The following is a 22,146-nucleotide window of genomic DNA, read 5'->3' on the forward strand; positions in this document are numbered from 1 at the left end:
GGGCAATGATTTGAAAACTAACGGACTACACAAAGGCTGACCTCCAAAATGGGAACAATCTATATCTGAATGTAGGGATAAACAAGTGCTTAATAAAGAAGAAAAAAGAGAGATTGAAATTCGTCTTCTGTGATTTTTCTCCGAAAGATCAGGGAAAAATTCAGCAGCAGAAAGCAGAACAAAGCTGCTGCTGGTTAGCTTATCTGCTTCACTTTTTGGGTTGTTGTAGGGATTCTCAGCCTGAGGTTTCCAAAGTCACCACCTTTGACCTTGCTATTTCCACGTGCTTCAGTATCAAAAAAACAGCGCTCCGTGAAGACAGCCCTGTGTAGACCAGCTTTCATTTTCAGTGCTCCCTTGTATTTTCACTGCTTGAATTCGAGTGAAGATTTTCCCTCCTGACCTGGTGCCATGCAGCTGCTCCAATGCTGGGACATCACTGGGCAAGGCCGAGACTCCTTCAGGCATGTAGAAGGTAATTGAGAAACTAGACTGCATTACAGTACATTGATTTCTTTATTAAATTGTGACAATTCCTGTCTGATTTTGACTTTTTCACACAAGCAGTAAACTGCTTCATCTTTTGCATAGCTGTGATTAAGCTATTTTTCCCTTGACTGCTTACCTATACCAGTGTATCTTCAACATGGACAAATCTGAAGTTGGAGGCACTTTGGAAACAGCGTGGTGAGCAGATGTAGCAGGCAGCTTAAATGTGTTCCCTTCCCCTCCACTCCACTTATGCTGAGGATTATGCCTAGATCCTCATGCAGGGCGTTGCAATTAGATGAAGTAATGTCTGAGACTAAGAGAGGGAGAACGATCTTGTTCTGGGATTTTTTTTACTTTTTTTTTTTTTTTTTTTTTTGGTAAATATCTCACAGAAATGGAAACAATGCAGTGTTGTGTTGGAAGGGGGGGACTGCAAGAAAGAAGTGGTCACGAGAAGATTACCAAGAGGCTACTTAAGATCTCCTTCTAAACAGGAACTTGGGCTGGAAAAGGAGAAGCAAATACTCCAAAAGGTGTGGTCAGTCAGGGCATGCAGAGTGAAGATAAGAGCATCAAAAAGAGAATTGGTTCATGGCTGGTGGAGAACACTTGTGCTCAAAAATGGCATTTTGGGTGCAGGAGAAGAGCTGTTGCTCCCAGGCCAGGCTGCTCCTGCTTTTGGGCATAACCTCCTGCCTCCTTCTCATCCTGCCTCTGCACAGGGCAGGTGTTAGGCCATGTTGCATACAAGCATTGCCTCATAAACTGAAACTTTCTCTAAACAAAATGTAGTAGCAACTATCTGTTTCAGTAAGGCCTTTAATGGAACGGCATAGGAATGAGTGTTAGACCTGGCTTTATTTAAAATATTTCATTATTCATGACCTAGGATTTTACAAAGGAGTCAATTAATTACAGTTGCAGAAAAAAACAAACAAACAAACAAAACTGGAAGGCACATTAACATGCTGCAGCCAGTAGTTAAAGTAAGCCAACTACTTCTTTGCCAGGAAGACATTTTTCCTTCCAGCCAAAACTGCCATTGCAATTACCCAAAATTGCTCTGCGAATTGGAGCAGTCTCACTGTGCACCTCCAAATGCCGTCAGTCACACAGAGTCTTCCCTTGTAGCCCACCACTGTTTGCACCCTCTCCACCTGCCCACTGGTGAGCAGCAAGGCATGGGGAAGGGAGCAGATGTACAAGGACGGGAAGTGGGTGCTAAGAAGCCTGGTGGGGATGTAACGAAGAGAATGTGTCAGCAGGAACTATTCTGGTACCTGAGAGCATCCTCAGAGGCAAATGGATTGTCTAGCAAGCCTCTCTGCCACATCTGTGGGCATTTGGGTACATGATTCTCTCAACAGGCTGCTCAAAAATAATCACATCTTTTTGCATGACAAAAGCCTCTGGACACCAGGGTGAAAAATGCTGCACAAATGCTGCTAGGTAGGAAAATAATGGGAATTCTGAAGCATTCCTTTTCTTGTAGTCTCCACAGTAAGGCTGTCATGCATAGTCATGTCATAATGTGCATGATATGCATAAGTTATAATTCATAGTCTCATAGTCGGCTGTCATAGCAGCCCTGTACAGCCCACTTTCTACACTCGGGTAAAATGTTAAAATATATTGCAGGAGAATTATATCGAATGTGTCTGCTTGGAAGTGATAGACTTTCTGGAGCTGTACTGACGTTCAGGAATGGTCTTTTCAAGTTCAAATATACTTTGCCGTGAGAGAGGATTTTGATGTTATTAGGCAAAATGAACCATATCCGTATGGTGTTTATAAAATACATTTGGTTATTTCTCACTGCAGCAGATGGTACCCAAAATAAGAAATGACCTGGAACCTCATTACCAACTGCATACAATCTGCACTAAACTGCTCAGGGAAGTGGGAGAATATTGGACTAGTTTTGTTCTGAAAGAGGCCTTGCTTACTTTTGGTCTCTTCAAAGAGAAAGTTCACAGAAGATATCCATCACAAAGAACCACAGCACCACAGGGTAGGATGGAGAGCTCAAATGATCCAGCTTCATGCTGCAGGGTGCTGACCATCACTTGCTGCCTGGGCCAAGGGGCCCTTCACAAGGCAGCTCTTCCCACGGTGCATGCAATGGGTGACTTGTTTCCAGCCTCCCCTGGAGCAGCTGATGGGGCTGCTGCCCAAGTCTGCAGCACAGAAAGACATCATTCATTCTTCCAAGAGAATGTCTGGAGCTTCAGATGCTGCTATATAAGTGTCATGGTATTAAACAATGCAACCATCCTGCCTTGCCAGCCAGGAGGGCTCTCAAGGGATGCAGACAGGGGTAATTATCCCAAGATCCAGCATTCAAGACGGTGCCCATCTCTTACACTTTGGCACTGTGCACTGTAGAGTGCTGGAGTCAACAGCCAAATGAGCAACCCCTGTAAGTTTCTGTCACCGTCAAGAGTTACCACAGACAAGGACAAGCAAAAAGCACCAGACTGGGGTGCCAAGCCCAGTGCTAGGAGCAGTAGGATGCAGCCTAGGAAGAAGCCCTTGCCCTCAGAGTGCCTTTGAGTCTTTAATTCCTAGTAACCTTCTGCAGCTGTGTCTGGCTGTATAAATGTCAAATTCAGCCTCAAGACCACCCTGGAGGATAGACACAGCAGAGTCCAGAGCATAAGAGCCCCAGTTTTCTTCCGGATGCTGGGAAAGACTCCTTGCTTCCATGTGAGCTTGCTTCCTACCCCCCTATGACTGACGTAACCTGTCAACACAGACGATAAGTGTTGAGGCTCATTCTCTCAAGGTATTTGGTTTTTGTTGGGTGTTCAGCTCAACAGACCTCACTCTCAGTACCACCCTCACAACTCTGCCATAATACAAGGACCTTCATGTGGGGCTCCTTCCCTCTTGCAAGGCGCTGCTGTGTGGCTTCTCCTTCCACATGTGCTCACAAGAAGTTGCACTCCTTTCCCCACAAGGGTGGAAATGACCTTTGGCAATGCTGGTTTTACAGGACACCCAACTGCACTGGCACGGGATGCTTATCTGGCCTGCCAGCTGCCAGCCCCCAAGAAGGAGCTCCGTTGCTCGCTCTTGGGTCAACCCAGCCCAGCGATTCATCCCATGGGTTGAAAAGCTTGGCCTTCTTCCTCTTCTTCCTTCTTCTTCACATCTTTTACAATTTCATATTTTCATATGAATTTGAGTCTGGACAAATTTGTCAGTGTGTGATTCAAGCTTCATCTGCCACTAGAAAAAAAAATTGCTCTTTGTAATACAAAATAACCATCTATCTGATGGTTGAGCTATGTAGTAGTTACAGCTGGCGAAGTGTCCATCCTAGAGAATAATAATGCTTCAGTACAGGAAAGCTGTTTTTAGACTGTTTTCAAAAACTTCCACTGAACCCCCTAGGCTGTATTCTGTCATAGAGGGAGAAACAAAACAGTTTTTGTTCAAGTTCCTCGTGCAAAGGAGCAGAGACATTTCCTTCTCCAGCTGATATGTTGTAGATCAGCTTGAACCATATTTGCAGGTATCACTGTGGTTAGGCTGTACGTAACCACAGATCACAATTTGGGTGTCAGGCAACCTAGGGAGCTTGTCATATGACTGTAACGATCACTCTGCAGGGCACAAGTGGAGTCCACAGCTAGCTGTGACACCTTCTTGGCTTTTGCACTGGTCAGGCACAAGTGTAAAACTGCAGCTTTGTGTGGTTTTTGTGCATTGCAAGTAGAATTTAGTGCACAGTACTGGTGGTGGGTGGATAGTTGGACTAAATGATCTTAGAGGTCTTTCCCAGCCTTAGTGATTCTGTGATTCTATGTGTGCTGATCCCTGTCCACAAGCCTAACCGTGCATATCCGTGGACTTTATGAAAAGTGGGCTCTGCTCCAAAGAGGCTATCTGTATCATAAAAGGAAATCTTGAAATGACCCCATCTGTGTGCTGCTCTGCAGCAGGTGGGAAAATGGCCTCACCCGTACTGCCATGCTGTTTGTTAAGGTGATTGTTACATAACCTAAGTGGCTCTGTTGGCTGTCCAGGCACTAGACAGTAAGAGTGGTTCCTGAAATTCTTTCTTAGCTGGTTAGCAGTTATTTCCCTCACCATTTTGATCTCACTGATAATGGCCCTTCGCTGTGCAATGCAAAACACTTTCAACTTCTTTCAGGACCCCCATTTTTCTCTCCCTGTCTCTGAACTAAGAGCAGTGTGTGAGAAAACAGGTGAATTGTGTTTAGTCCTGAATTATCTTCTGCAGTGAAAAATGGGACAAAACACTGTTCTCCCGCTGCCTTCCGCCTCCCTTCTTTTCTTCAGGAACTGATGTTTTAAGCGCTCTTTGCTTTGAGTGAAAGATTAGAGCAGGTCCAAACCACTGTCATATGGCCATCCACAAACGCCTTGCTCAGGGCAAAGCCGCTTTGATCCCAACGAGTGGATCCATCTATCACTTGTGATTAGAAAAGTGCCCGGGTGGCGAGCAGCAAACGTGATGATCACACGGCCCAGGAACCCTACGCAATCACAACAGTTGAGAAAGACGATTAAAGGGGGATTTGTTCCTTGAGCCTGTGGGATGGTGCTTTCTGCAGCTGCGGTACATTAAGAAGCAAAATAACACAGCACGAGGAGGGAGCTGGAGCCTTCTGGCAGCTAGAAAAGCACTGCAGAGTTTGCCTAAAAACAGTATCTTCCCCGGGGTTGCATAGCTGGGCCTTAATAGAAAAATAAAAAATATTAAACACAGCAAGATCTGAGGCTTGTGAGGTAACTTGATTAAACAGTAATTAAAAAAGAAAAAAAAAGAAAAAGAAAGAAAAAGTAAAGGAAAGAAGCATTACAGATAGTTATTTTTTTTTCTTTTCCCAGTTATGTGGGCAGAACCTGTAAGGAAGCAGGTAATATGCTTCCTGTCAGAATTAACTGGCAGAGTTGCAGAGGCCACCTGCAAGACAAATCCACTGGGTTAACTCCTACCAGTCCTGGAGAAACATGTGCTTGCCATCATGTGCTGGTGGCTTCCCTGATAGCAGCTGGTGAAACGCCAGGTGGGCACCTGGACCTTTGGGGCAGGCAGCCCCAGAGACAAACTGACAAGGAAGCCTGGGGTCAGTGCTCCAGAGATGGCCTTCCCCATGCCAGGGCCCCAGCAATCCTGCTGTCCTGCAGAGTGCAAGCCATGTAGCAAGACCACCAGTGATATTTTTATGACAAACAAATATCAGGGGTTTGCTTTGTTTTGCTTTTGCTTATGCAGCCAAAATCAGCTTGGATCTTTCTGTTGCAGCTTTAGAAGTGAAGACCAAACAGCGGCTGCAAATCGATCAAGGGAGCCTGAGAAGCCTGAGGAGCCTCCAGAGAGCTGATGGTGGATGGCATGGGCTGCAGGAAGGCGCTGCTCCGCGGCACTCAGCCATGTCCCCTGGCTGCTGTGGGAGCTGCCTCCCTGCAACCCAGCTGTGCTGCACGGCGGCTCAGCATCCCCAGGCAGTGCCTCCGGCCCTCTTCTGGGAAGCAATTATAACCCCAGGATCCTACTAATTTCCCAAGGGGATTCGTATCAATACTGCTCATATTTGTATAAATCTCCATTCCCATAAAGGTTAGAAGCTCCGAAAGAAGAGAATGAAACTTCGAAAATGAGTGAGATAAGTAACTGAAACAAAGAAGTTTGATTTTACCCTACTTGGATTCATCAAGATAGTTCGAAGGATTCAAACAAATATGCTGTGTAAACATTTATTTCTATTCTATTATTTCTATTAATTTCTATTTTTTTTTAACAGAAAGTATTCTAAAACCTGCTTACTTCCCCCCTTTACTATCTTATTTCTCTCAGCTTGAATAGCTAAAATTTATTCACCAGTTTTGCTCTTGTAGTGATTTCAAAGCTTTCAGGACAAATGGTGTGAGGGAAGCCGGCTATTATTTTTTATTTGATTAAAAACTAAAATGCTGAAACTTTTCTTTTGCTTCTGGGCATCATAAATGGTTAAAGAGTTATCTCCCAGGTCTGCTGCCCAATTCTTTTCTCGCCACAGTGATTGACCTAAAAATCCAAGGTCTGCAAACTTCATGCACTTGGTGGCTTCACACCTGCCGGTGGAGTTGCACACAGGAAAATAGCTGGCTCAATACAAGAACTGGTACCTGGGGGGGACAAGAGAGAGGAGAGCCAGGGCAGTCATGGGGAACACAAGACTAATCCTCCTGTCCCTCAAATTGAAGCCACACACAAAGAAAGGGATGAGCAAAGACATCTCTGCAGGCGTGAGTGGGGAAGGGATAAATGGAATGGTTCCCAGCAGTAGAAGTGCAGGCTGTGCCTTCAGCAACTCCTCTGCTGCTCTTAAGCCGTGCAGCACCTAAAGAATGTCCTCGGGTAGGCAGATGGCTCTGTGATTTGTTACTGATTTTGGTGGAACAATTGCTGTCTTTCTATCTGCTGCTCCCCATCCAGGTTGGCATGCAATGCAGTGTTTTGCTTTGCTGAAGTTCTGTCTGCCAGAGTGAGCTGAAAACCAGAACAAGTTGGATAGGAGCTCTGGACATGTCCAAGAAAAACCTAGTTCTAGAGGAACGTGACAAGGTAATGGTTGGTTAGTGCCTTCCTGCAAAAGTATATAGCAAACAGCTTTTGAATGAAAACTGACTGAAGGTGGGAAATACAAAAACATTTTCATCTCATAAACAAGTTTGAATTGTTTTGCTCTTCTAACTCTGAAGAGAAATGAAAAACTCAGCATTCAAGGGGTTGTTATTGCCCCAGAAGGCATGAGGGAAGTTTTTCACTCCCTTCACCCTCAGCCCACCAGGCAGGGTGAACATGTTGGCTGCCCTGCTCAGCACTCCTTACCCTGAGTTTGCAAGCCAGATGTCACATTTCCTCTGCCACCCAGACAGCCTGGCTGTCCCACCAAGCCAACTTCTTTTTTGACAACAACCCCAAAACAAACCACAGCCACATCTACAGGAAGCCCCTCAGCTTGGTGAGGACATTTAGATCAGCCCGGAGCAGTGTGACTCACAAAGGTGCTTACGTTTCTCGGAATATATATTTAGGAGAAGCCAAAGACTATTTTGAACTTTCAACAGTTAAAGAAAATACTGGAATAACCTGCAGCTCACACTGATTCACACTGATCTATTGCAGAAGCTACTCCCTTGTGGGTAGGTAGCATTAAACCCACCACACACAGGGCCTTTGGGTCAGCTGGTTTCTGCTCCCCATCACAAGTCAGCTGAAATTATTTGCAGGACACAGATAGAAAAATCATGGCACTGGAGAAATTGCTGCTAGTAAATCATCTCTGCTGCCTGGCTGGCAGCTGACAGATAATAGTTACCATCAGAAAGAGTGACTGATAATCAATTGAAGAAATACAGACAGTATTTCGGAAAAAAAATAGCCTCACAGCAATTTTTAGACAAAAAGCTTCTTAGTTACGGAGTAATCTCTTAAGAAATTAGTGCTCAAGAAGCACGGCAATTGAAGGTGGAAATCACAAGAGAACTGCAGAGTGTTTTTTCATATTTCTATTATACTACATTCTCAGTCCTAAACCAGGGACTAAAAAATCTATGCAACCGATCCTTGTCTTCTGCTGGGACACAGACCTCTCCACAGGACAAGTAGGAAGTTTCCAAATCCATGTACAGGAAGAGGAAAATGTTCCACTTTCTCCATTTCAGCCTATGACACAGCAGAACTAAGGATACTGCTGTCCAACCTTTCCAGTGATTGTTGTGAATGTTTCCAGGACGTGACAGGTCATTCTCCGGTGACTTGGCTAGCAGCATCATATCTCCATTTACAGACAATTCTCCCAAAGACCTACATTGGTTAATGATGTGAAGGAGTACCAGAAAAAAAAAATCTTGACTTTCACAATGATCACAGGCTGCAGCCTGACCCTTAGCCCCCTTCACTTAGCTAGCCCTTCATCTGTCCTTGTTCTTCTTTTTCTCTTCTGGCATGTCTTTGCCAGTTTGTTCATAAATCCAGCACCACTTGTTGGCTTCCTTCCCCAGCATAACTTCTGCATTTGACTGTCAGAGACCACAAGCAGGCAGCCTTCTATTTGCCTTATATATTCAGTCATGGGCAAGAGTAACTCGATAGTTATTTCTGACTTGTAGGCTCAGGATGCATCAGGATGCATGGGTTAACTGAATTATTTCATTTTCAGAACTCTGAAGTGTGAAATAGATTCCAACCATAACTGGTCATGGATTTTTCATTATCTCAACTGCTTTTGCTAAACAAGGACTATATGCATTACATATAGTCAGCACTCAGTTACTATCACTCAGCTGCATCTGTCTCTAGTTTGGCGATTGCAGGACTGGTCATGGAGATGCATATGACACTGGTGAGAACCTCCATATATATTGTAGTGTCTCCATGATGTTTATTCATCTCTCTCACAGATCATCCTATAACTATTTTCTTCTTGAGCTAGTAATGTGAATGGAGGAAGAGTCACTCTCCAGTGTTCAATGCGAGTGGGATTTTGTTTTCGACTTCTAGCCCAGTGAATGTTACAGCTGAAGAGTGCCCTTACTGATTGCAGAACCACAGAATGGCCAAGACTGACAGGGACATCCAGGTCGATCTCGTCCCATCCCTGTTCAAGCAGGGACACCCAGAGCAGGTGTCCAGGACCATGTCCAGGTGGCTTTGGAAGACCTCCAGGGAAGAGAATCCACAGCCTCTGGGCAGCCTGTGCCAGTGCACCTTCAAAATTAAAACATGTTTCCTGATGTTCAGAGGGAAGCTCCTGCATCTCACTTTGTGCCATTTGTCCTGACACCAGGCACTAGTGGGAAGAGCCTGGCTACATTCCTTTTACAGGTTCCCTTCAGGCATTTGATGATCCATGCTGGTAACATGGATCTTTATATCTGGGTACAATAATGCTTTGAAGGACAAATATAATACCCATTAAATACTGTCCTAATGTGCCTTTCTGTGTAAGCAATTGCTTAAAATTGGCACAGGAAAATAATATAGCAGGAAATAGTCTGTGTGACCATGAACAAGAACTGAGGCACTAATCATTGCAAGGCTTGTAGTAAAAGAAAACAGAACTTTTTTTTTTCCAAAAAGCAGAGCTGCTGTGTTCTAGGTTGCTTCAGAAAAACATTTCAGGAAAATGAAAGTGACGATGATGTGCTTACCCAATAAACACATGAAATAGCTCCTTGGAAGATACTGAAAGAGAATTCATGAATTCTTTCTACCTATTCACGAATGGGAATGTCTCGGTATGAATTCTACTTTGCTTGAACATGGGAGCAAGTGAGACAGGAGAAACAATAGTTCACACTCGGTCACAACCTTGGTAGCTTCTGAAATGTTATTAAAACATGATGTCGAAGCTGACAGCAGTGAAGCTGGCACTCCTGGCTCCTGAGAACGTTATTTTTTGGTTTCCATAGTAAGTTTTAACAAACAGAGCTAGGACCTGGTTGGAAAAAAAAAAAAAAAAAAGAAAATTTATAAGGGGAAATCTCAAGAAGTGGTGCTCTTCAAGGAGGTCTGCAGACAGAACAGAAATGTTTAGGGATCAAAACGGTTGAGGTCTGTCTCTCACGGGAGTTATCAAGACTCCTGGTATGATAGTTCTAAACACTGCCGTGCAATTAAGTCATGTACCAACCATGCTGATGCAAAACATACACCAGCACAGAGCCAGGTCTGGAGTCAAAGACTTCAGTACTGCAGTAACTTAAAGCCAAGGGTATCCCCTTAGGAATGTGGTGCTTGGCCCAGAAAGGGTATCATTACGTTCTCTTTTTATGGCTTCCAAATCCAGACAGTTCTAGGTATATAATGCAGTTGCCATTCATTTTTTCAGTTTAATGGACAGTTGTCCAGTTCTGATTTCACTAAGATAGACATCATAAAATGCAGGTCATTAATTACATCCCGTACCATGGGGAAAACAACATGATACAATGGAATTGACCCATTAAAGAAGATGAATTAACGGTGTGTTCTCCCTGAGACATTGCTTATGGCCAATCCAGCCCAAGTGTGCAGGAAGAGTGAGCAAAGGGGCTCCAACTTACAACCATACTTTGAATAAGGGAGATTTTTCGAGATGTTTTTGTTCAATTTTAAATAATATTATTCATGACATATAGACTGTATCAACAGTCTACAGGATCAGTCTTCTAGTTGCAAATTTTCCCAGCATAAAGCTGCGTCCAGGTATCCAAGACATTGTCCCATATACCATATACCCATATTATACAAGTAAAGAACTTTCCTAACAAAAAACCATCAAGGTTTTCTGGCTCACATTTGAAAAATATTTTAGAATACCCAACCTGACCTCTGTGTGGCCAGACATTGATATTTTGCTTCAACCCAAGAATTTATTAAGACTTACATGAAAATATTCCATCTTAACATAGTACACATCGGTAGCATCTGAATACATATTTACAGATTTATTTGAACTCTTCTGAACTGCAATTCTACAACCGAGCAACATATCCATAAGTGTTTCATAAACTTTTGAACACTTACATATTTATACATATAGTTTTTGCATATATATATATATAAAAATATTTTTGAGACTCAAGGACTGAGAATAGTCAAAAGGACATTATTGCTACATTTCCATATTTACAAAAACAATGCATAAAACCATTCAAACACTAAGCCATTGCAAAATAAGTTTCAACCCCCCCCAAATTATAAAAATATAAATTTTAAGAAAGAAAAAACCCAAACTTTTTTCAGCTAAATGTCCATAAAGTACCAAGACATCTATGATTATAAAACTAGTTTGTCTACAGTTGCTCTGAAAGCCAACACACTACGAAAGAGCTTTTATAGCATTAAACTGAAAATGCTCAACAACAAGTATGCATAAGAGTGCCTCCAAACAACTGGCTAACTTTGGAAAGGTGCAACAGCCTAAGTAAGTTCAGTGCAAATGGCTACTTCTCGACTAACTCTGAAAGATGAATTCCTGTAACAATAAACCAAATGCACAGGCATATAAAGAGTGTGGTATTCAACACTACCTAAAATGTACTACCAGTGTGTGTATTTACAATCGTCTTGCATTTTGGGCAGTTAGTTACACATTTAAAATGCATGTAAACTCAACCAAAATCCTGGTAAAACATAAGTTACAGAGTGCTTAAGTGCAATGTAAATAAATAGGTACTTAACTGGTACTCTCTGTCTGAAAAATGCTCCTCTTGACGCATTTACTAATTTAAAGGCGACAGAACAAGGGTTAAAAAAAAAAAAAAAAAAGAACCAACAGTGTTTCCAACAGGAAGAAAAGGAATTATAAGATACTTAAGCACAATCCCAGGCCCAACAGAAACTGACCCCACAGCCTCATATCTGCCTCCAAACAAGACCGAAGGTATACATTGTTCTATTCCATTAAAAAATTCGGTGCTTCCCAGTGAAGTTCTTCTCTGGGATCTCAGCACCACTACAGAGATAGAAAGATGAAATGACTTGTGGGAGGAAGAGCCCTTTCCTGAGAGCATTATCCAAGCCAGCCTGTGGGAAATATTCACCTGCATATCACAAGATAAGCAAAGGGCCCTCAGGATAGAATTTTTTGCTTCTGCTCCTGCCAAGATAAGATGTCTTGTTAAACGGCCTCTGCTCCTCTGACACTCCATTTACTGTAAGCAACCCTCCTCCTGTCATTTGACCAGCTCAGCAGAGCCCACCTATCTTTGGTGAATGCTTTTGGACATGACTCTTAGCAAACCAAGCATCTCATCCCTGCGATTCTGACTGCGGTGGATGCTCCGTGGTGGAATGCCAGTGGGATGTGGTGCAGGCACCCACAGAAACCTACTGACTGCTCTGCACTGCTGACTGCCCAGGTAGGAAATAAAGACTGAGGTCTTTCCCTTCCAGATCTGCTTCATGCCCCAGAGTGTCTGGAAGTTCTCTGTTGTATTGCCCATGTCCATCCCTTGGCTTCCCACTTCTTGCCCAGGGACGCACTGTCTGTCCCTCCTGGCCTCCAACCTGCAGTGTCTGCCAGGGAAAGCATCTCAGGTGTGGCTGGATATGGAAAGGGGTTTGCAAAGCACTTTGCTTTATATCTGTTTATTTCTTAAATTCAACAAAACAAAATTAACTGGAAAATGACTACACGCTTCCCAAGCATGGATCCAGAGAAGGACCGCTGCAGATTTGGTTCAATCTGTAGTCATCTCATTCAACACCCTGGCCCAGGGTTTCTTTTGTGTTTTTTGTTCTTCTTCTTCAGATCTGGCTCTCTACTGCAAATACACACAATATAGCAAAATATATACAGCTTCAGTTAACATTGCAATGATGCCTGTAACCGTGCTCAGCACATTAAGTTTATGTGTAACAGTGTGTGGTAAAGGACAGTATTACAACAACATTTCAGCTACACAGTGGTAGTAGTGAGTAAAAGTAAAAGAAATAGAAGTCCTCCCTCTCTCACCCCCTACACAATACAAACAGCAAGTACAGCTGGGCTCCTCTTCTTCCAGATGCCACTCAAACATCTTCGCGTACCAGGAGGGGCTGAGTAGATGAAGCGCTGCTACCCACTGAGTTAATCCTCACCGAATGATCTGTAGCATTGCCTTGAGTGGAAGGCGGAGTGGAAAAGTTTGCATACACCTGCAGAAGCCAAACACTGCTGTCAAAATACCCTGCAGACGGCCCCATCCCTTCACACCTCAGTGAGCCATCTCCCTCTCTGTGCTACCTGACATGAAGGGCACCCAACTCGGGGGATTCTTGACAAACTTGACAAATATGTTGCTTCAACATGTGTGGGCTCAACAGCTCTTTTAAGAGTCAAGAATCTCATTCTCATTTACTAAAAACACTTCATCTTACAATTGCACACTACATTTAAACTGAGCTTGAAAAATACTGCTCCGATTATTCCTAAAATGCCCCCAGAAGCCCCTCCAATGTTTACTTCACAGTCTTTGTTTTTGTTTTAATGATGCCTGCACCTGCTAAAAATATGCTACAGGATGCAATCGAACACCAGCAGCTTTCAGTTTCCTCTTTCTCAGATTGTCAGGAAGCCTTGCACTCTACCCAAACACGACATCTAGAAGGTGAAAGGAAGCCTTATTTTTAAACCGGATCTTAAACTTGCTTTTAGAAAACTCAGTTGCATACAGTGTTATTGTGAGAAAAAATCCAAGTCTGATGGATCCGCTTTCTCTTTGAACTCTTTTGTCCCGTTACCCTCTGGACAGGCTTTTACTAGATCGTGGTGGAAAGAACAGTCAATATACACTTGATCACAACATACCTCCAAGGTTAAATAAATAGCTAGATGAAGCAAGCAGCAAGAGGGAGGAGGACACCAAAAGCTCAACTTCTACCTCCAGAAAGCTTTTCTAACTAAAGCTAAGTATACTTAATGTCTGAGATTCTTCTCAGACTAATACATTTCTTTTTCATAGTTCAGATGAATCTAGGCAGTACCACCGTGTTCTGTAACATCAAAATTCTTGTGAAGTATATTTTAAGTGAGAAACACCAACCATGCAAAGAGCCTTGTCTAGCTGGTCCCTCCTGTCACCTACATTTACCACCCCAGGATGCATAAATAATGGATACTGGAAAATTAATGGAGGATCTTTGCTCTTCCCAGCTCTGGTCTAACGTCTGGGGTGAAACTGCTTTGATTCCAAAGAACCGCTGACCCATATGGAGCCCAAACTTACCCGGGGGGCATTATCGGAAAGCTGCTGTTCTATCAGCTGCACGATCTGTTTGAATGTGGGTCTCTGCAAGGGATCGGCATCCCAGCAACTCTTCATTATGTCGTACCTGCGAAGATGCTGCAATTAAGTACTGCCGAGAGGGACAGCCTGAGAGCTTCTATCCCACCTGCATTATTATTTGACAGAAAAGCGTGACCCGCTTGCACAGTTTAGCTTCCTTAAATGTGTTTTAAGAAAAGAACAGTACTGCAAACAGCCGTGCTTGTGACAACAAAGGCCTCGGTTCTAATGAGAGTATCCGGACACAGTTTTCTTTGACAGCTTGCTAAGTGCCGAGCCATTTCCAACATAGAGAACTGGAGACAGATCATGACGAAGATAAGGAGCCAGTCCCCCCGCCGTCGGGAAGCACAGCACAAACGTACAGCCTCATGATACATCTCACTGACTGCTTTATCAGAATTAAGTATGTGTAATATGTGCTACGATCTGTCAGTAAGTTATTTACATGGAGCATACACCATGACAAAGCGATCGGATTCTACGAGGCACGAGTGTGTTACACTGCTTTTAACTACAAACGGCATCTACTACACCGGTTAGATTTGTTACTGAAGACTCAAGAGAATTTTTAAAAGACAGTGGGTGGATACAGAAGCATTCACGTGAATGCAGAGGCTTCCATTCCTTTGCATCTTTGCTTATGTCTGGTGAGGAGGGGTTGCTCACTTACATTTCGGGGGGTGAGCACTCGGGGCTGAACATCCGATATCCCTCCTTGATCATTTTATAGAACTTGGAGTCCACGGGCATCCCTGGGTAAGGGCTGCTTCCTGTTGAGAGAACAGGTGAGATGCGTGGTTTGCTGCAGATGGAGTAAAGCCAAGGTGAAACAAAAACCCCCCACAGTACAGATTTTGATGGAACTTACCTAAGGAGAAGAGTTCCCAAAGCAATATTCCATAAGACCAGACATCACTCTCGAAGGTGTAAACGCAGTTGAAAATGCTTTCAGGTGCCATCCACTTCACAGGGAGACGAGCCTGTCCAGGGAACAGGGGTTAAATTAAGACAATGGGCAACACAGAATCCACCTTTTAAACCTATTATGTACTTCCAATACATGCTAAATCAAAACTAAAGACGGAAATCCCTGCATTTCAGAGTCTCCATGTGCTGCACTGTTATGGATTCGCCTCTCTGCAAGTCTACCACACTTGTGCAGTTCCTTGTATCCTGATTTTTTGTATACTGTGTGAATCCCTCTGGTTTACAAGGGATGGCAGGAAGTGAGAGCAAAATTATCTACATGCACATGGCGTGGTTCCTTGGGCAAACACAAAAGTCTTCTGTGGACCGGTTACCATACCCAAGATGCTTCAAATTCAGTCAACAGTTAAGACATCTGCTTTAGCTTCTCAGCAAAAATTCGCATGAAATATATACTGACATTTTTCACATGTTTGTCTCTCCACTCTGTGCTTTGCCTGTGGGAGCCAGCCAGGCTTCTGCCCTTAAGATTTGCCCTGCCCCAATTGCCTTCTTCTGCATTAAGACTGAGCCAGCTGCACCCAGACGCCTCCCGCAGCCACTGCTTCCTCTGCTGGGCAGATGCAGCCTATCCTCCTCTGACCCTTTCAGGCTAAGTAAAATCCTGTTGTCAGATGACTCAGAAAACTTAAAGTGTAGCCCAGACGCGTAAAACTTAATTACTTACTGCTCACTTCCCTCCTAAGCTGCTGGTCTGTACCTCCCACTCTGAGCAGCCTTGGCTGATCCAGCAGCTCTTGGTCTGACCCTGAGCCCAAAAGCAGCTTTCTTTCACTAAATGCCACTCCATATTTTGCCAGGACTGCCACTCCTGAATTCTTTGGGCTCCTGTTGTTCCCTAACCTCAACCTTCAGGCACCCAGCGGCTGGTATGAACACTGTTCTTGAATGCAACAAAGACAGCCCTCTCTCCTGCAGCCTACAACAGGGATGCTGTAGGTACCCGGCACATCAGAGGACTGCAGGCTGAGAGCAGAACAGCAGAGATACTTGAGACACCTGAGGTGCCAGGAACTGAGAGGCTAACTGAGCAAAAAATACTCGGGGGTGGGACTTACTCTCCTCATCAGTGTGCTGAAAGCCTGGCTGGGCATGCGTCGTGTCCCTAGCAGTTGATGGAGCCAGCTGGGGCAGGGAGGGCCCTTTTTTTATTTGAAAAATGGTACAAGTGAAAAATGTGCGTACCTTGAAGGCAGTGGATGGCTGCATCTATCTGACACAGATTTAAAACATTCATCCAGGCAGCAAAGATCAGTTAGAGATGCAAAAGGCACGTACTTCATAGCGCACTTCTCCAGTTTCAGTCTCAGACAGACTAGATTTTCTTTTGTAGCGAGGCTCATTTTACTACCCTAGGACTTAAAAGGGGACTTCAAACTCTGCCAATGCAATCTGCATTGTTTCAGTGTTTCTCTGTACCTCTGCAGAGGGCTGGCAGGTGCTAATGTAACAGGTACTCATCTGTACAGGAGGCTTTAAACATTTTTTTCATGTGTTGTCCTGTTCCAGCTCTGTTAAAGGGCTTGACCTATAGCTGCAAATTAAAGCTGTATTTTTTACCTACGTGAGGTTAAGATCTGTGTATGAAATTCTGTCTCCCACTGTGCTCTAATCAGTAAATTCAGACTTCATAATCCAGTTTCTGAGTTATGTTTTCTAGCAAAAAATCAGGATGCAAACCCTGATTAGATATTTCAGTAATGTACAAATATAGCAAAAGTTGTAAAATAATTATTTTTAGGACTGGCCTATCAGAACATCACAGCGGTAAGGCCTGCGGTTCCTAACAGAGCTTTAGCTTACATGTTTGTATGTAACAGGAAGATGGTGCGTTTTTATGGATGCAGCAAAAAGGTCTCCTCTTATGACACGGATTTGGTTGTTTTATCCAGGTAATGACATGTATGTACGAGCACACAAATCTCCATCAGCTACTGCCCCTTTTCACACTCCTGACCAAAAGAAATCTACAGAGAACTGGGAAATCTAGATCTCTGCATAAGAAGGAGATTCTTTACCAGTCAAGTCAACAGGAATGCCCCTAAGGTAAACCGAGAGGATAAGGTACCACATACTTACATTTCCTTTAACCACGTAATTTGAGTCATTCCTTATATCTCTTGCCAGGCCAAAGTCACAGATTTTTGTTATTCGACCATGAGTGAGAAGAATATTTCTTGCTGCCAGATCCCTATGAATGCACTACGTAACAAACAGACAAACAAACAAAGTTACTTCTTAGTATTCATGACAGCCTGTTGCTCGGTTACGTGCTTTCTTAGCGTAAACTTACTACATTATGCATTTTTGTGGCAAGCTGAAAGTCATAAGGAAGCCATGTGCAATTCATGTTTGCAGCTCAATTTTAACACACTTGTCCTATGCCAGGGACAGACTTTATTTTTTTCTCCAGCTTTTTATCAAGAAGTCATTGGCCTGTTTCCTAACACAGGAAGAGTAAGGAGAGAACGTGGTTTGTCTCTGAAATAATCTTTTATAAATAAGCCATTGTGACTGAGGGGAAAGTGCTGAAAAGCTGAAAATGGAGAAAATTATGGTAACCATTTCAAGGTAGACAAGTTAGAAAACTGAATCCAACTCCAAACGTACTCCTTTGGAAAACATAAGGTATTAGGTACCCAGGAGGGTTTTATAAGCAAGCCTAAATATTTGAAAACGGTGGCAATCTTCATGTCAGAATCTTTCTAGGAACAGCCACACATTCAATGACCTTGCTAGGTTATGTTCCAGCACTCATTTGTGTGTGTGTGCGTTTGTAGCTGCAGCTCCAGAGGGGTGGCTGAGTTTTCCAGCAGTCATGTTTCCTTTGTATGTAGCCAGAGCCCATCTGTATTTGCTACAGAACTGAGGTGTTTCTCTAATGAAATAATCTCTTTTTCCATCTAGAAAGGACAGTGCTAAGCCCCTGCTGTGCTGACGGTACACAATCTGCAGGCACAGCTGTCTAAAAAATAGCTGAAGATGGTTCCATTTTTCTCTGCATTTTTTTTTCTCCTTGAAATATAAAACTTGCATATATATATATATATATATATGTATGTGAATATATATGTATATATATATAAATATCCGTAGAGTTAAGAAAATCATACTCACAAAACAGTAGCTGCAGGTCACATAAGCAACTGAATCTCTGCCCCCCTGGTATGCTTACAGAAGAAACTAATTTTAAGGACAATTACTGTCCTAAGGGATTCTCATCCACATCCCCCTCCAATATCTTCACTTTGCATATGTAAAGCTGAGAAAGCAACTGCTCTGAAGCAGTGAAGTGCAGGAATGGCCAAATGTCCAGCTTCTCTGTCTTACTCCTCCCAAAGCAGTGCGATTGGCATTGAATAAAGGCTTTGTCCATTGGAGGAGGAACTGTCTTGTGATCAAGACATCGTGCACTCAATGAAAGACTTATAACCACAGGACAGACTCCAAACCCCACTCCCTCACAGAGGCACTTTTATGCATCTGAGCCTGGATATACAATCGAGTTGCAGAAGAAAGCTGGGTGCACTCCATGATGCTGGGCTTTGAGGACCACCATCCCTGAGGGCACGAGGCAATGTGAAGCATTTTATCCATCAGCCCAAGCCACTCTGCGCTCCCTAGCTGAAGCTAAGAGCCTGTATGCACACAGTCATAGAATGGCTTGGGTTCAAAGGGACCCAAGTAAAAGTCCATCCAGTTCCAAACCCCTCTGTGAGCAGGGTTGCCACCCATCAGATCATGCTGCCCATGGTCCCATCCAGCCTAGCCAGGAATGACCAAAGAAGACCAAGTGCAGTAACCTGTTTGCACACTGTAACTTAATGCTGCAACAAAGCCAGTACCTCTGCACTGCCAAACAGATACTGCGTGTTACTTCCCAAGATCTTGGGGCTGTGGTGTTATATTCATTACTGCCTCTGCTACTCAGTACTACAGTGCCTGTTTGTATCAGTGGAAAAAAAATATAACAAAAACCATCACTGGGTATGAGGCGTAGTGACTCCTGGGGCTATTCTGTAGGAAAATAAGATGAGATAAAGAATATGTGCACTAAGCACTGGATGCCCTGAAAAGTGCAGGATGTAGCAGTCTGGTAAAGACCATTAAAATCTGTCTAGTGGGACTGTTCTGAAGCTGGCAATAGACTGGGAACAACAACAACAACAACTGTAAAGGGTTTGAAGGAAGAAACAACGGGGAAAGAAATGAAGTGCAATTTTCAACGTGGACTTGCTGTGGATCAGAATGAGAGCCACATTTCCCAGTATCAGTGCAGGATCACAGGATTACCTTAAATTGCTCAAGTGTTGGGTTTTTTGCACGTTATCAAAGGTGCACCTGTACAATCCTGTCACAATGTTTACGTGGTTAGTAATATTTTGAAAGAAAAATGTAGGAAATACAGTAGGAAGATCATACTCATGAATCATTTAAGACTTGTGTTCTTTACCAGACCCTTTCTGTGAGGCAGTACCTCTCCTAAGAACCCAGAAAGCGTCTGCTATGCTCCCTGTAGCCAAAGAAGATCATCTGCGGGTCTGTAGGCTGATTCTCTTTTCAGAAAATTAAAAATAAGATGTACCATGTACATTAAGCCATAATGCTAAAAACAACCAGCACATGGTGTGATAACTCCCCTGTTTAAGGCAGTGTGAGAAGTAACAAGTGCAGCTTTGTTTAAAACTGTGCAGATACTCAAGGCGCTTTTAAGCAAACAGATAGCTTTTCAGCTGTCTTTTCACTGTTCTTTAGTTTGTAAACTCCCCAGCAGTGCAGAGAATAAATCAAAGTCTTAAGATTTAATTGTTTGAAGCTGTCCACATGGTTGGCTTTTCTGGTTCTGCCACGCATTCCATCCAATTGCCATACAGCAGAGAAGCCTGAAAAAAATAGCTCCTCAAGGTTCCCATGGGCTTTAGTGTCTCCACAGCCATCAGGAGTTCTTATGAAACTATCTATGTGCTCCAGAAAGTGAAGGGCTGAAGATCAAGCCCCCAGGAGGCACCACCCAGGATCAGAAGGGTTTGTCTGCTACCTGCTAACATAAAAAATGAACTTACGTTTTTAGAGGCCAGGAAGCTCATGCCCTTTGCCACCTGGTAAGAGAAGCTTAATAGATCTTCAACATCTAGAGCAAGTTCGTCATCTTCCAACATGGAAAGGGTAACATCCTGATCGGTGTAAGATCCTATGCAATATAAACACCAACAGCTTTTGAGTGGACCACGTATAATCATTTAGAAACAGATTTATCTTACATTAAACACATCAGCCATTTGAGAAAGTACCAGACTACAGCCACATAAATAGCCCACTGCCAAAAAGCAAAATATAATCCCTACACTCCAATTAAGTGTGGAAAAATAGATTACACTGTAATTTACCATACTGTTCTTTTTTAAGCCTTCTCATACCACTTCATGAGTTTTAATTGTCCCCACCCACCATAGGAAAGTTTCATGTGAAAATATCCATAAAGCCTTCCTCTCTGCACTCCCAGAAGGAAACAATTTCTCATCACTGTACTCACCAGATTTCACCGGCCTTTTTTTATCAGCTTTTGGGGGAACAGCATATGACACTCCTGGTTTCATGTCCATGTACTCATTGACAGCATCCCTGCAGAGGCAGCAGATGAAATGAAACATGATTTAGGGGAAAAAGATCTCAAAAGCCATCCTAACAAAAAGCTGATGTTGCAACAACCTTCTGAATATAAAGCTTTATAAATGATTGCAGAATCATAGGCATGCAACAAAGATGAGAAAAGGCTTGTACAGAGAGAGAGGCTTATCAGTACAGTTAACAAAACACCTCAAAGTTAGGAGTTAGGCTCAGGAAAGCAAACAAAATCGTTTCTATCTATACTGTTCGTATAGCCTTCAGCCTATAAATGAATGACCAGATGTTTGACAGGACCTGTTAATGCTTCCTTCTTCTGCTTAGGCTGGATTCTATCAGCATGTTTCAGCAAATGAGGTGGTAATTGAAATGCAGAAGATGAATGGTAAAAAATACTTAGTTTGGATCTTCCTGAGTCCCAGAGGGGATTCAGACATATTTCAAAGAATCAGATGAGGCCTGAGACAGTCATCTGCTACATTTTTTAGGTCTTCTTACTGTTATATATAATTCAAACGTACGTATTTTCATGCTATACAGTTCATGCATACATAGGATGCATGTCATCATAGCTCACTTCACTGCCATTAGAACTCACACACATAGTCCTTCTTGATCCTCAAGTTTGTGAACAATAAATGCAGCCACAAAGCTAACATGGAAAGTAGCGATGAGATCACTAACAGCTTTAGTCACCACTAAGCTACAAACAAATCTGAAGCATTCAGCAGCTGCAATGCTGCAGTAAATACTAACAAAAGAATTTGGACAATACCTTCTAGTTAATACCTCAGTTTACAAAACATGCTCAAGCAGCAAGATTCCTGCACTGAGAAGAGGACACACATCCTGTAGCAACTCAAATCTCTGTGTTCATGGTCACTTTGGCACCAACACCCCTGGCATCACCAGTTATCCACACAACATCACTAACAGCTTCACCAGCATTAGGCCTAGTTGTAAGAAAGGATTTTGACACCTCCTGAGAGGCCTCCTGGCTCTTTTGTGCCTGCCAATCAAGAGTGATGGGCCCACTGGGGCAGTGAAGGGACTGAAAATAAAAATGGGTAGGTATTTTCACAGCCCCCAGGTCAGTAAATTACGTACCCCTCACTTTGCAAAAGGAAGGAGTTAGCAGGAACTCTGCTTGGAAATGGGTTCAGAAAGAACTTAGGCTTGTATCTAAAACAGAAGAGCTAAAAATATACAGATGAAGTAACTGAAAAATAAAAGCACGAGAGCATTCTCCGAACGGTGACATGGGCT

General features: G+C 43.2%; 1 protein-coding gene and 1 long non-coding RNA gene across 2 annotated transcripts in view; one reads left to right on the forward strand and one right to left on the reverse strand.

The window, feature by feature from the left end:
• The first annotated feature begins 304 nt into the window (after positions 1 to 304).
• LOC112532339 lies at positions 305 to 11,258 on the forward strand. Its single transcript, XR_003074940.3, has 2 exons — positions 305 to 475; positions 5,771 to 11,258. It is a non-coding gene; the product is annotated as an uncharacterized LOC112532339 (long non-coding RNA).
• KIT (KIT proto-oncogene, receptor tyrosine kinase) overlaps positions 10,851 to 22,146 on the reverse strand; it is a 52,050-nt gene continuing 40,754 nt past the window's right edge. The window contains 7 exon segments of the mRNA NM_204361.1: positions 10,851 to 13,135; positions 14,206 to 14,311; positions 14,939 to 15,038; positions 15,137 to 15,248; positions 17,335 to 17,457; positions 20,319 to 20,446; positions 20,789 to 20,877. Of these exon segments, the coding sequence (NP_989692.1) occupies positions 13,010 to 13,135; positions 14,206 to 14,311; positions 14,939 to 15,038; positions 15,137 to 15,248; positions 17,335 to 17,457; positions 20,319 to 20,446; positions 20,789 to 20,877 (784 nt within the window). The 3' untranslated portion in view covers positions 10,851 to 13,009.

The sequence above is a fragment of the Gallus gallus genome, chromosome 4, assembly GCF_016699485.2.
Source record: "Gallus gallus isolate bGalGal1 chromosome 4, bGalGal1.mat.broiler.GRCg7b, whole genome shotgun sequence".
Classification (NCBI taxonomy): domain Eukaryota; kingdom Metazoa; phylum Chordata; class Aves; order Galliformes; family Phasianidae; genus Gallus; species Gallus gallus.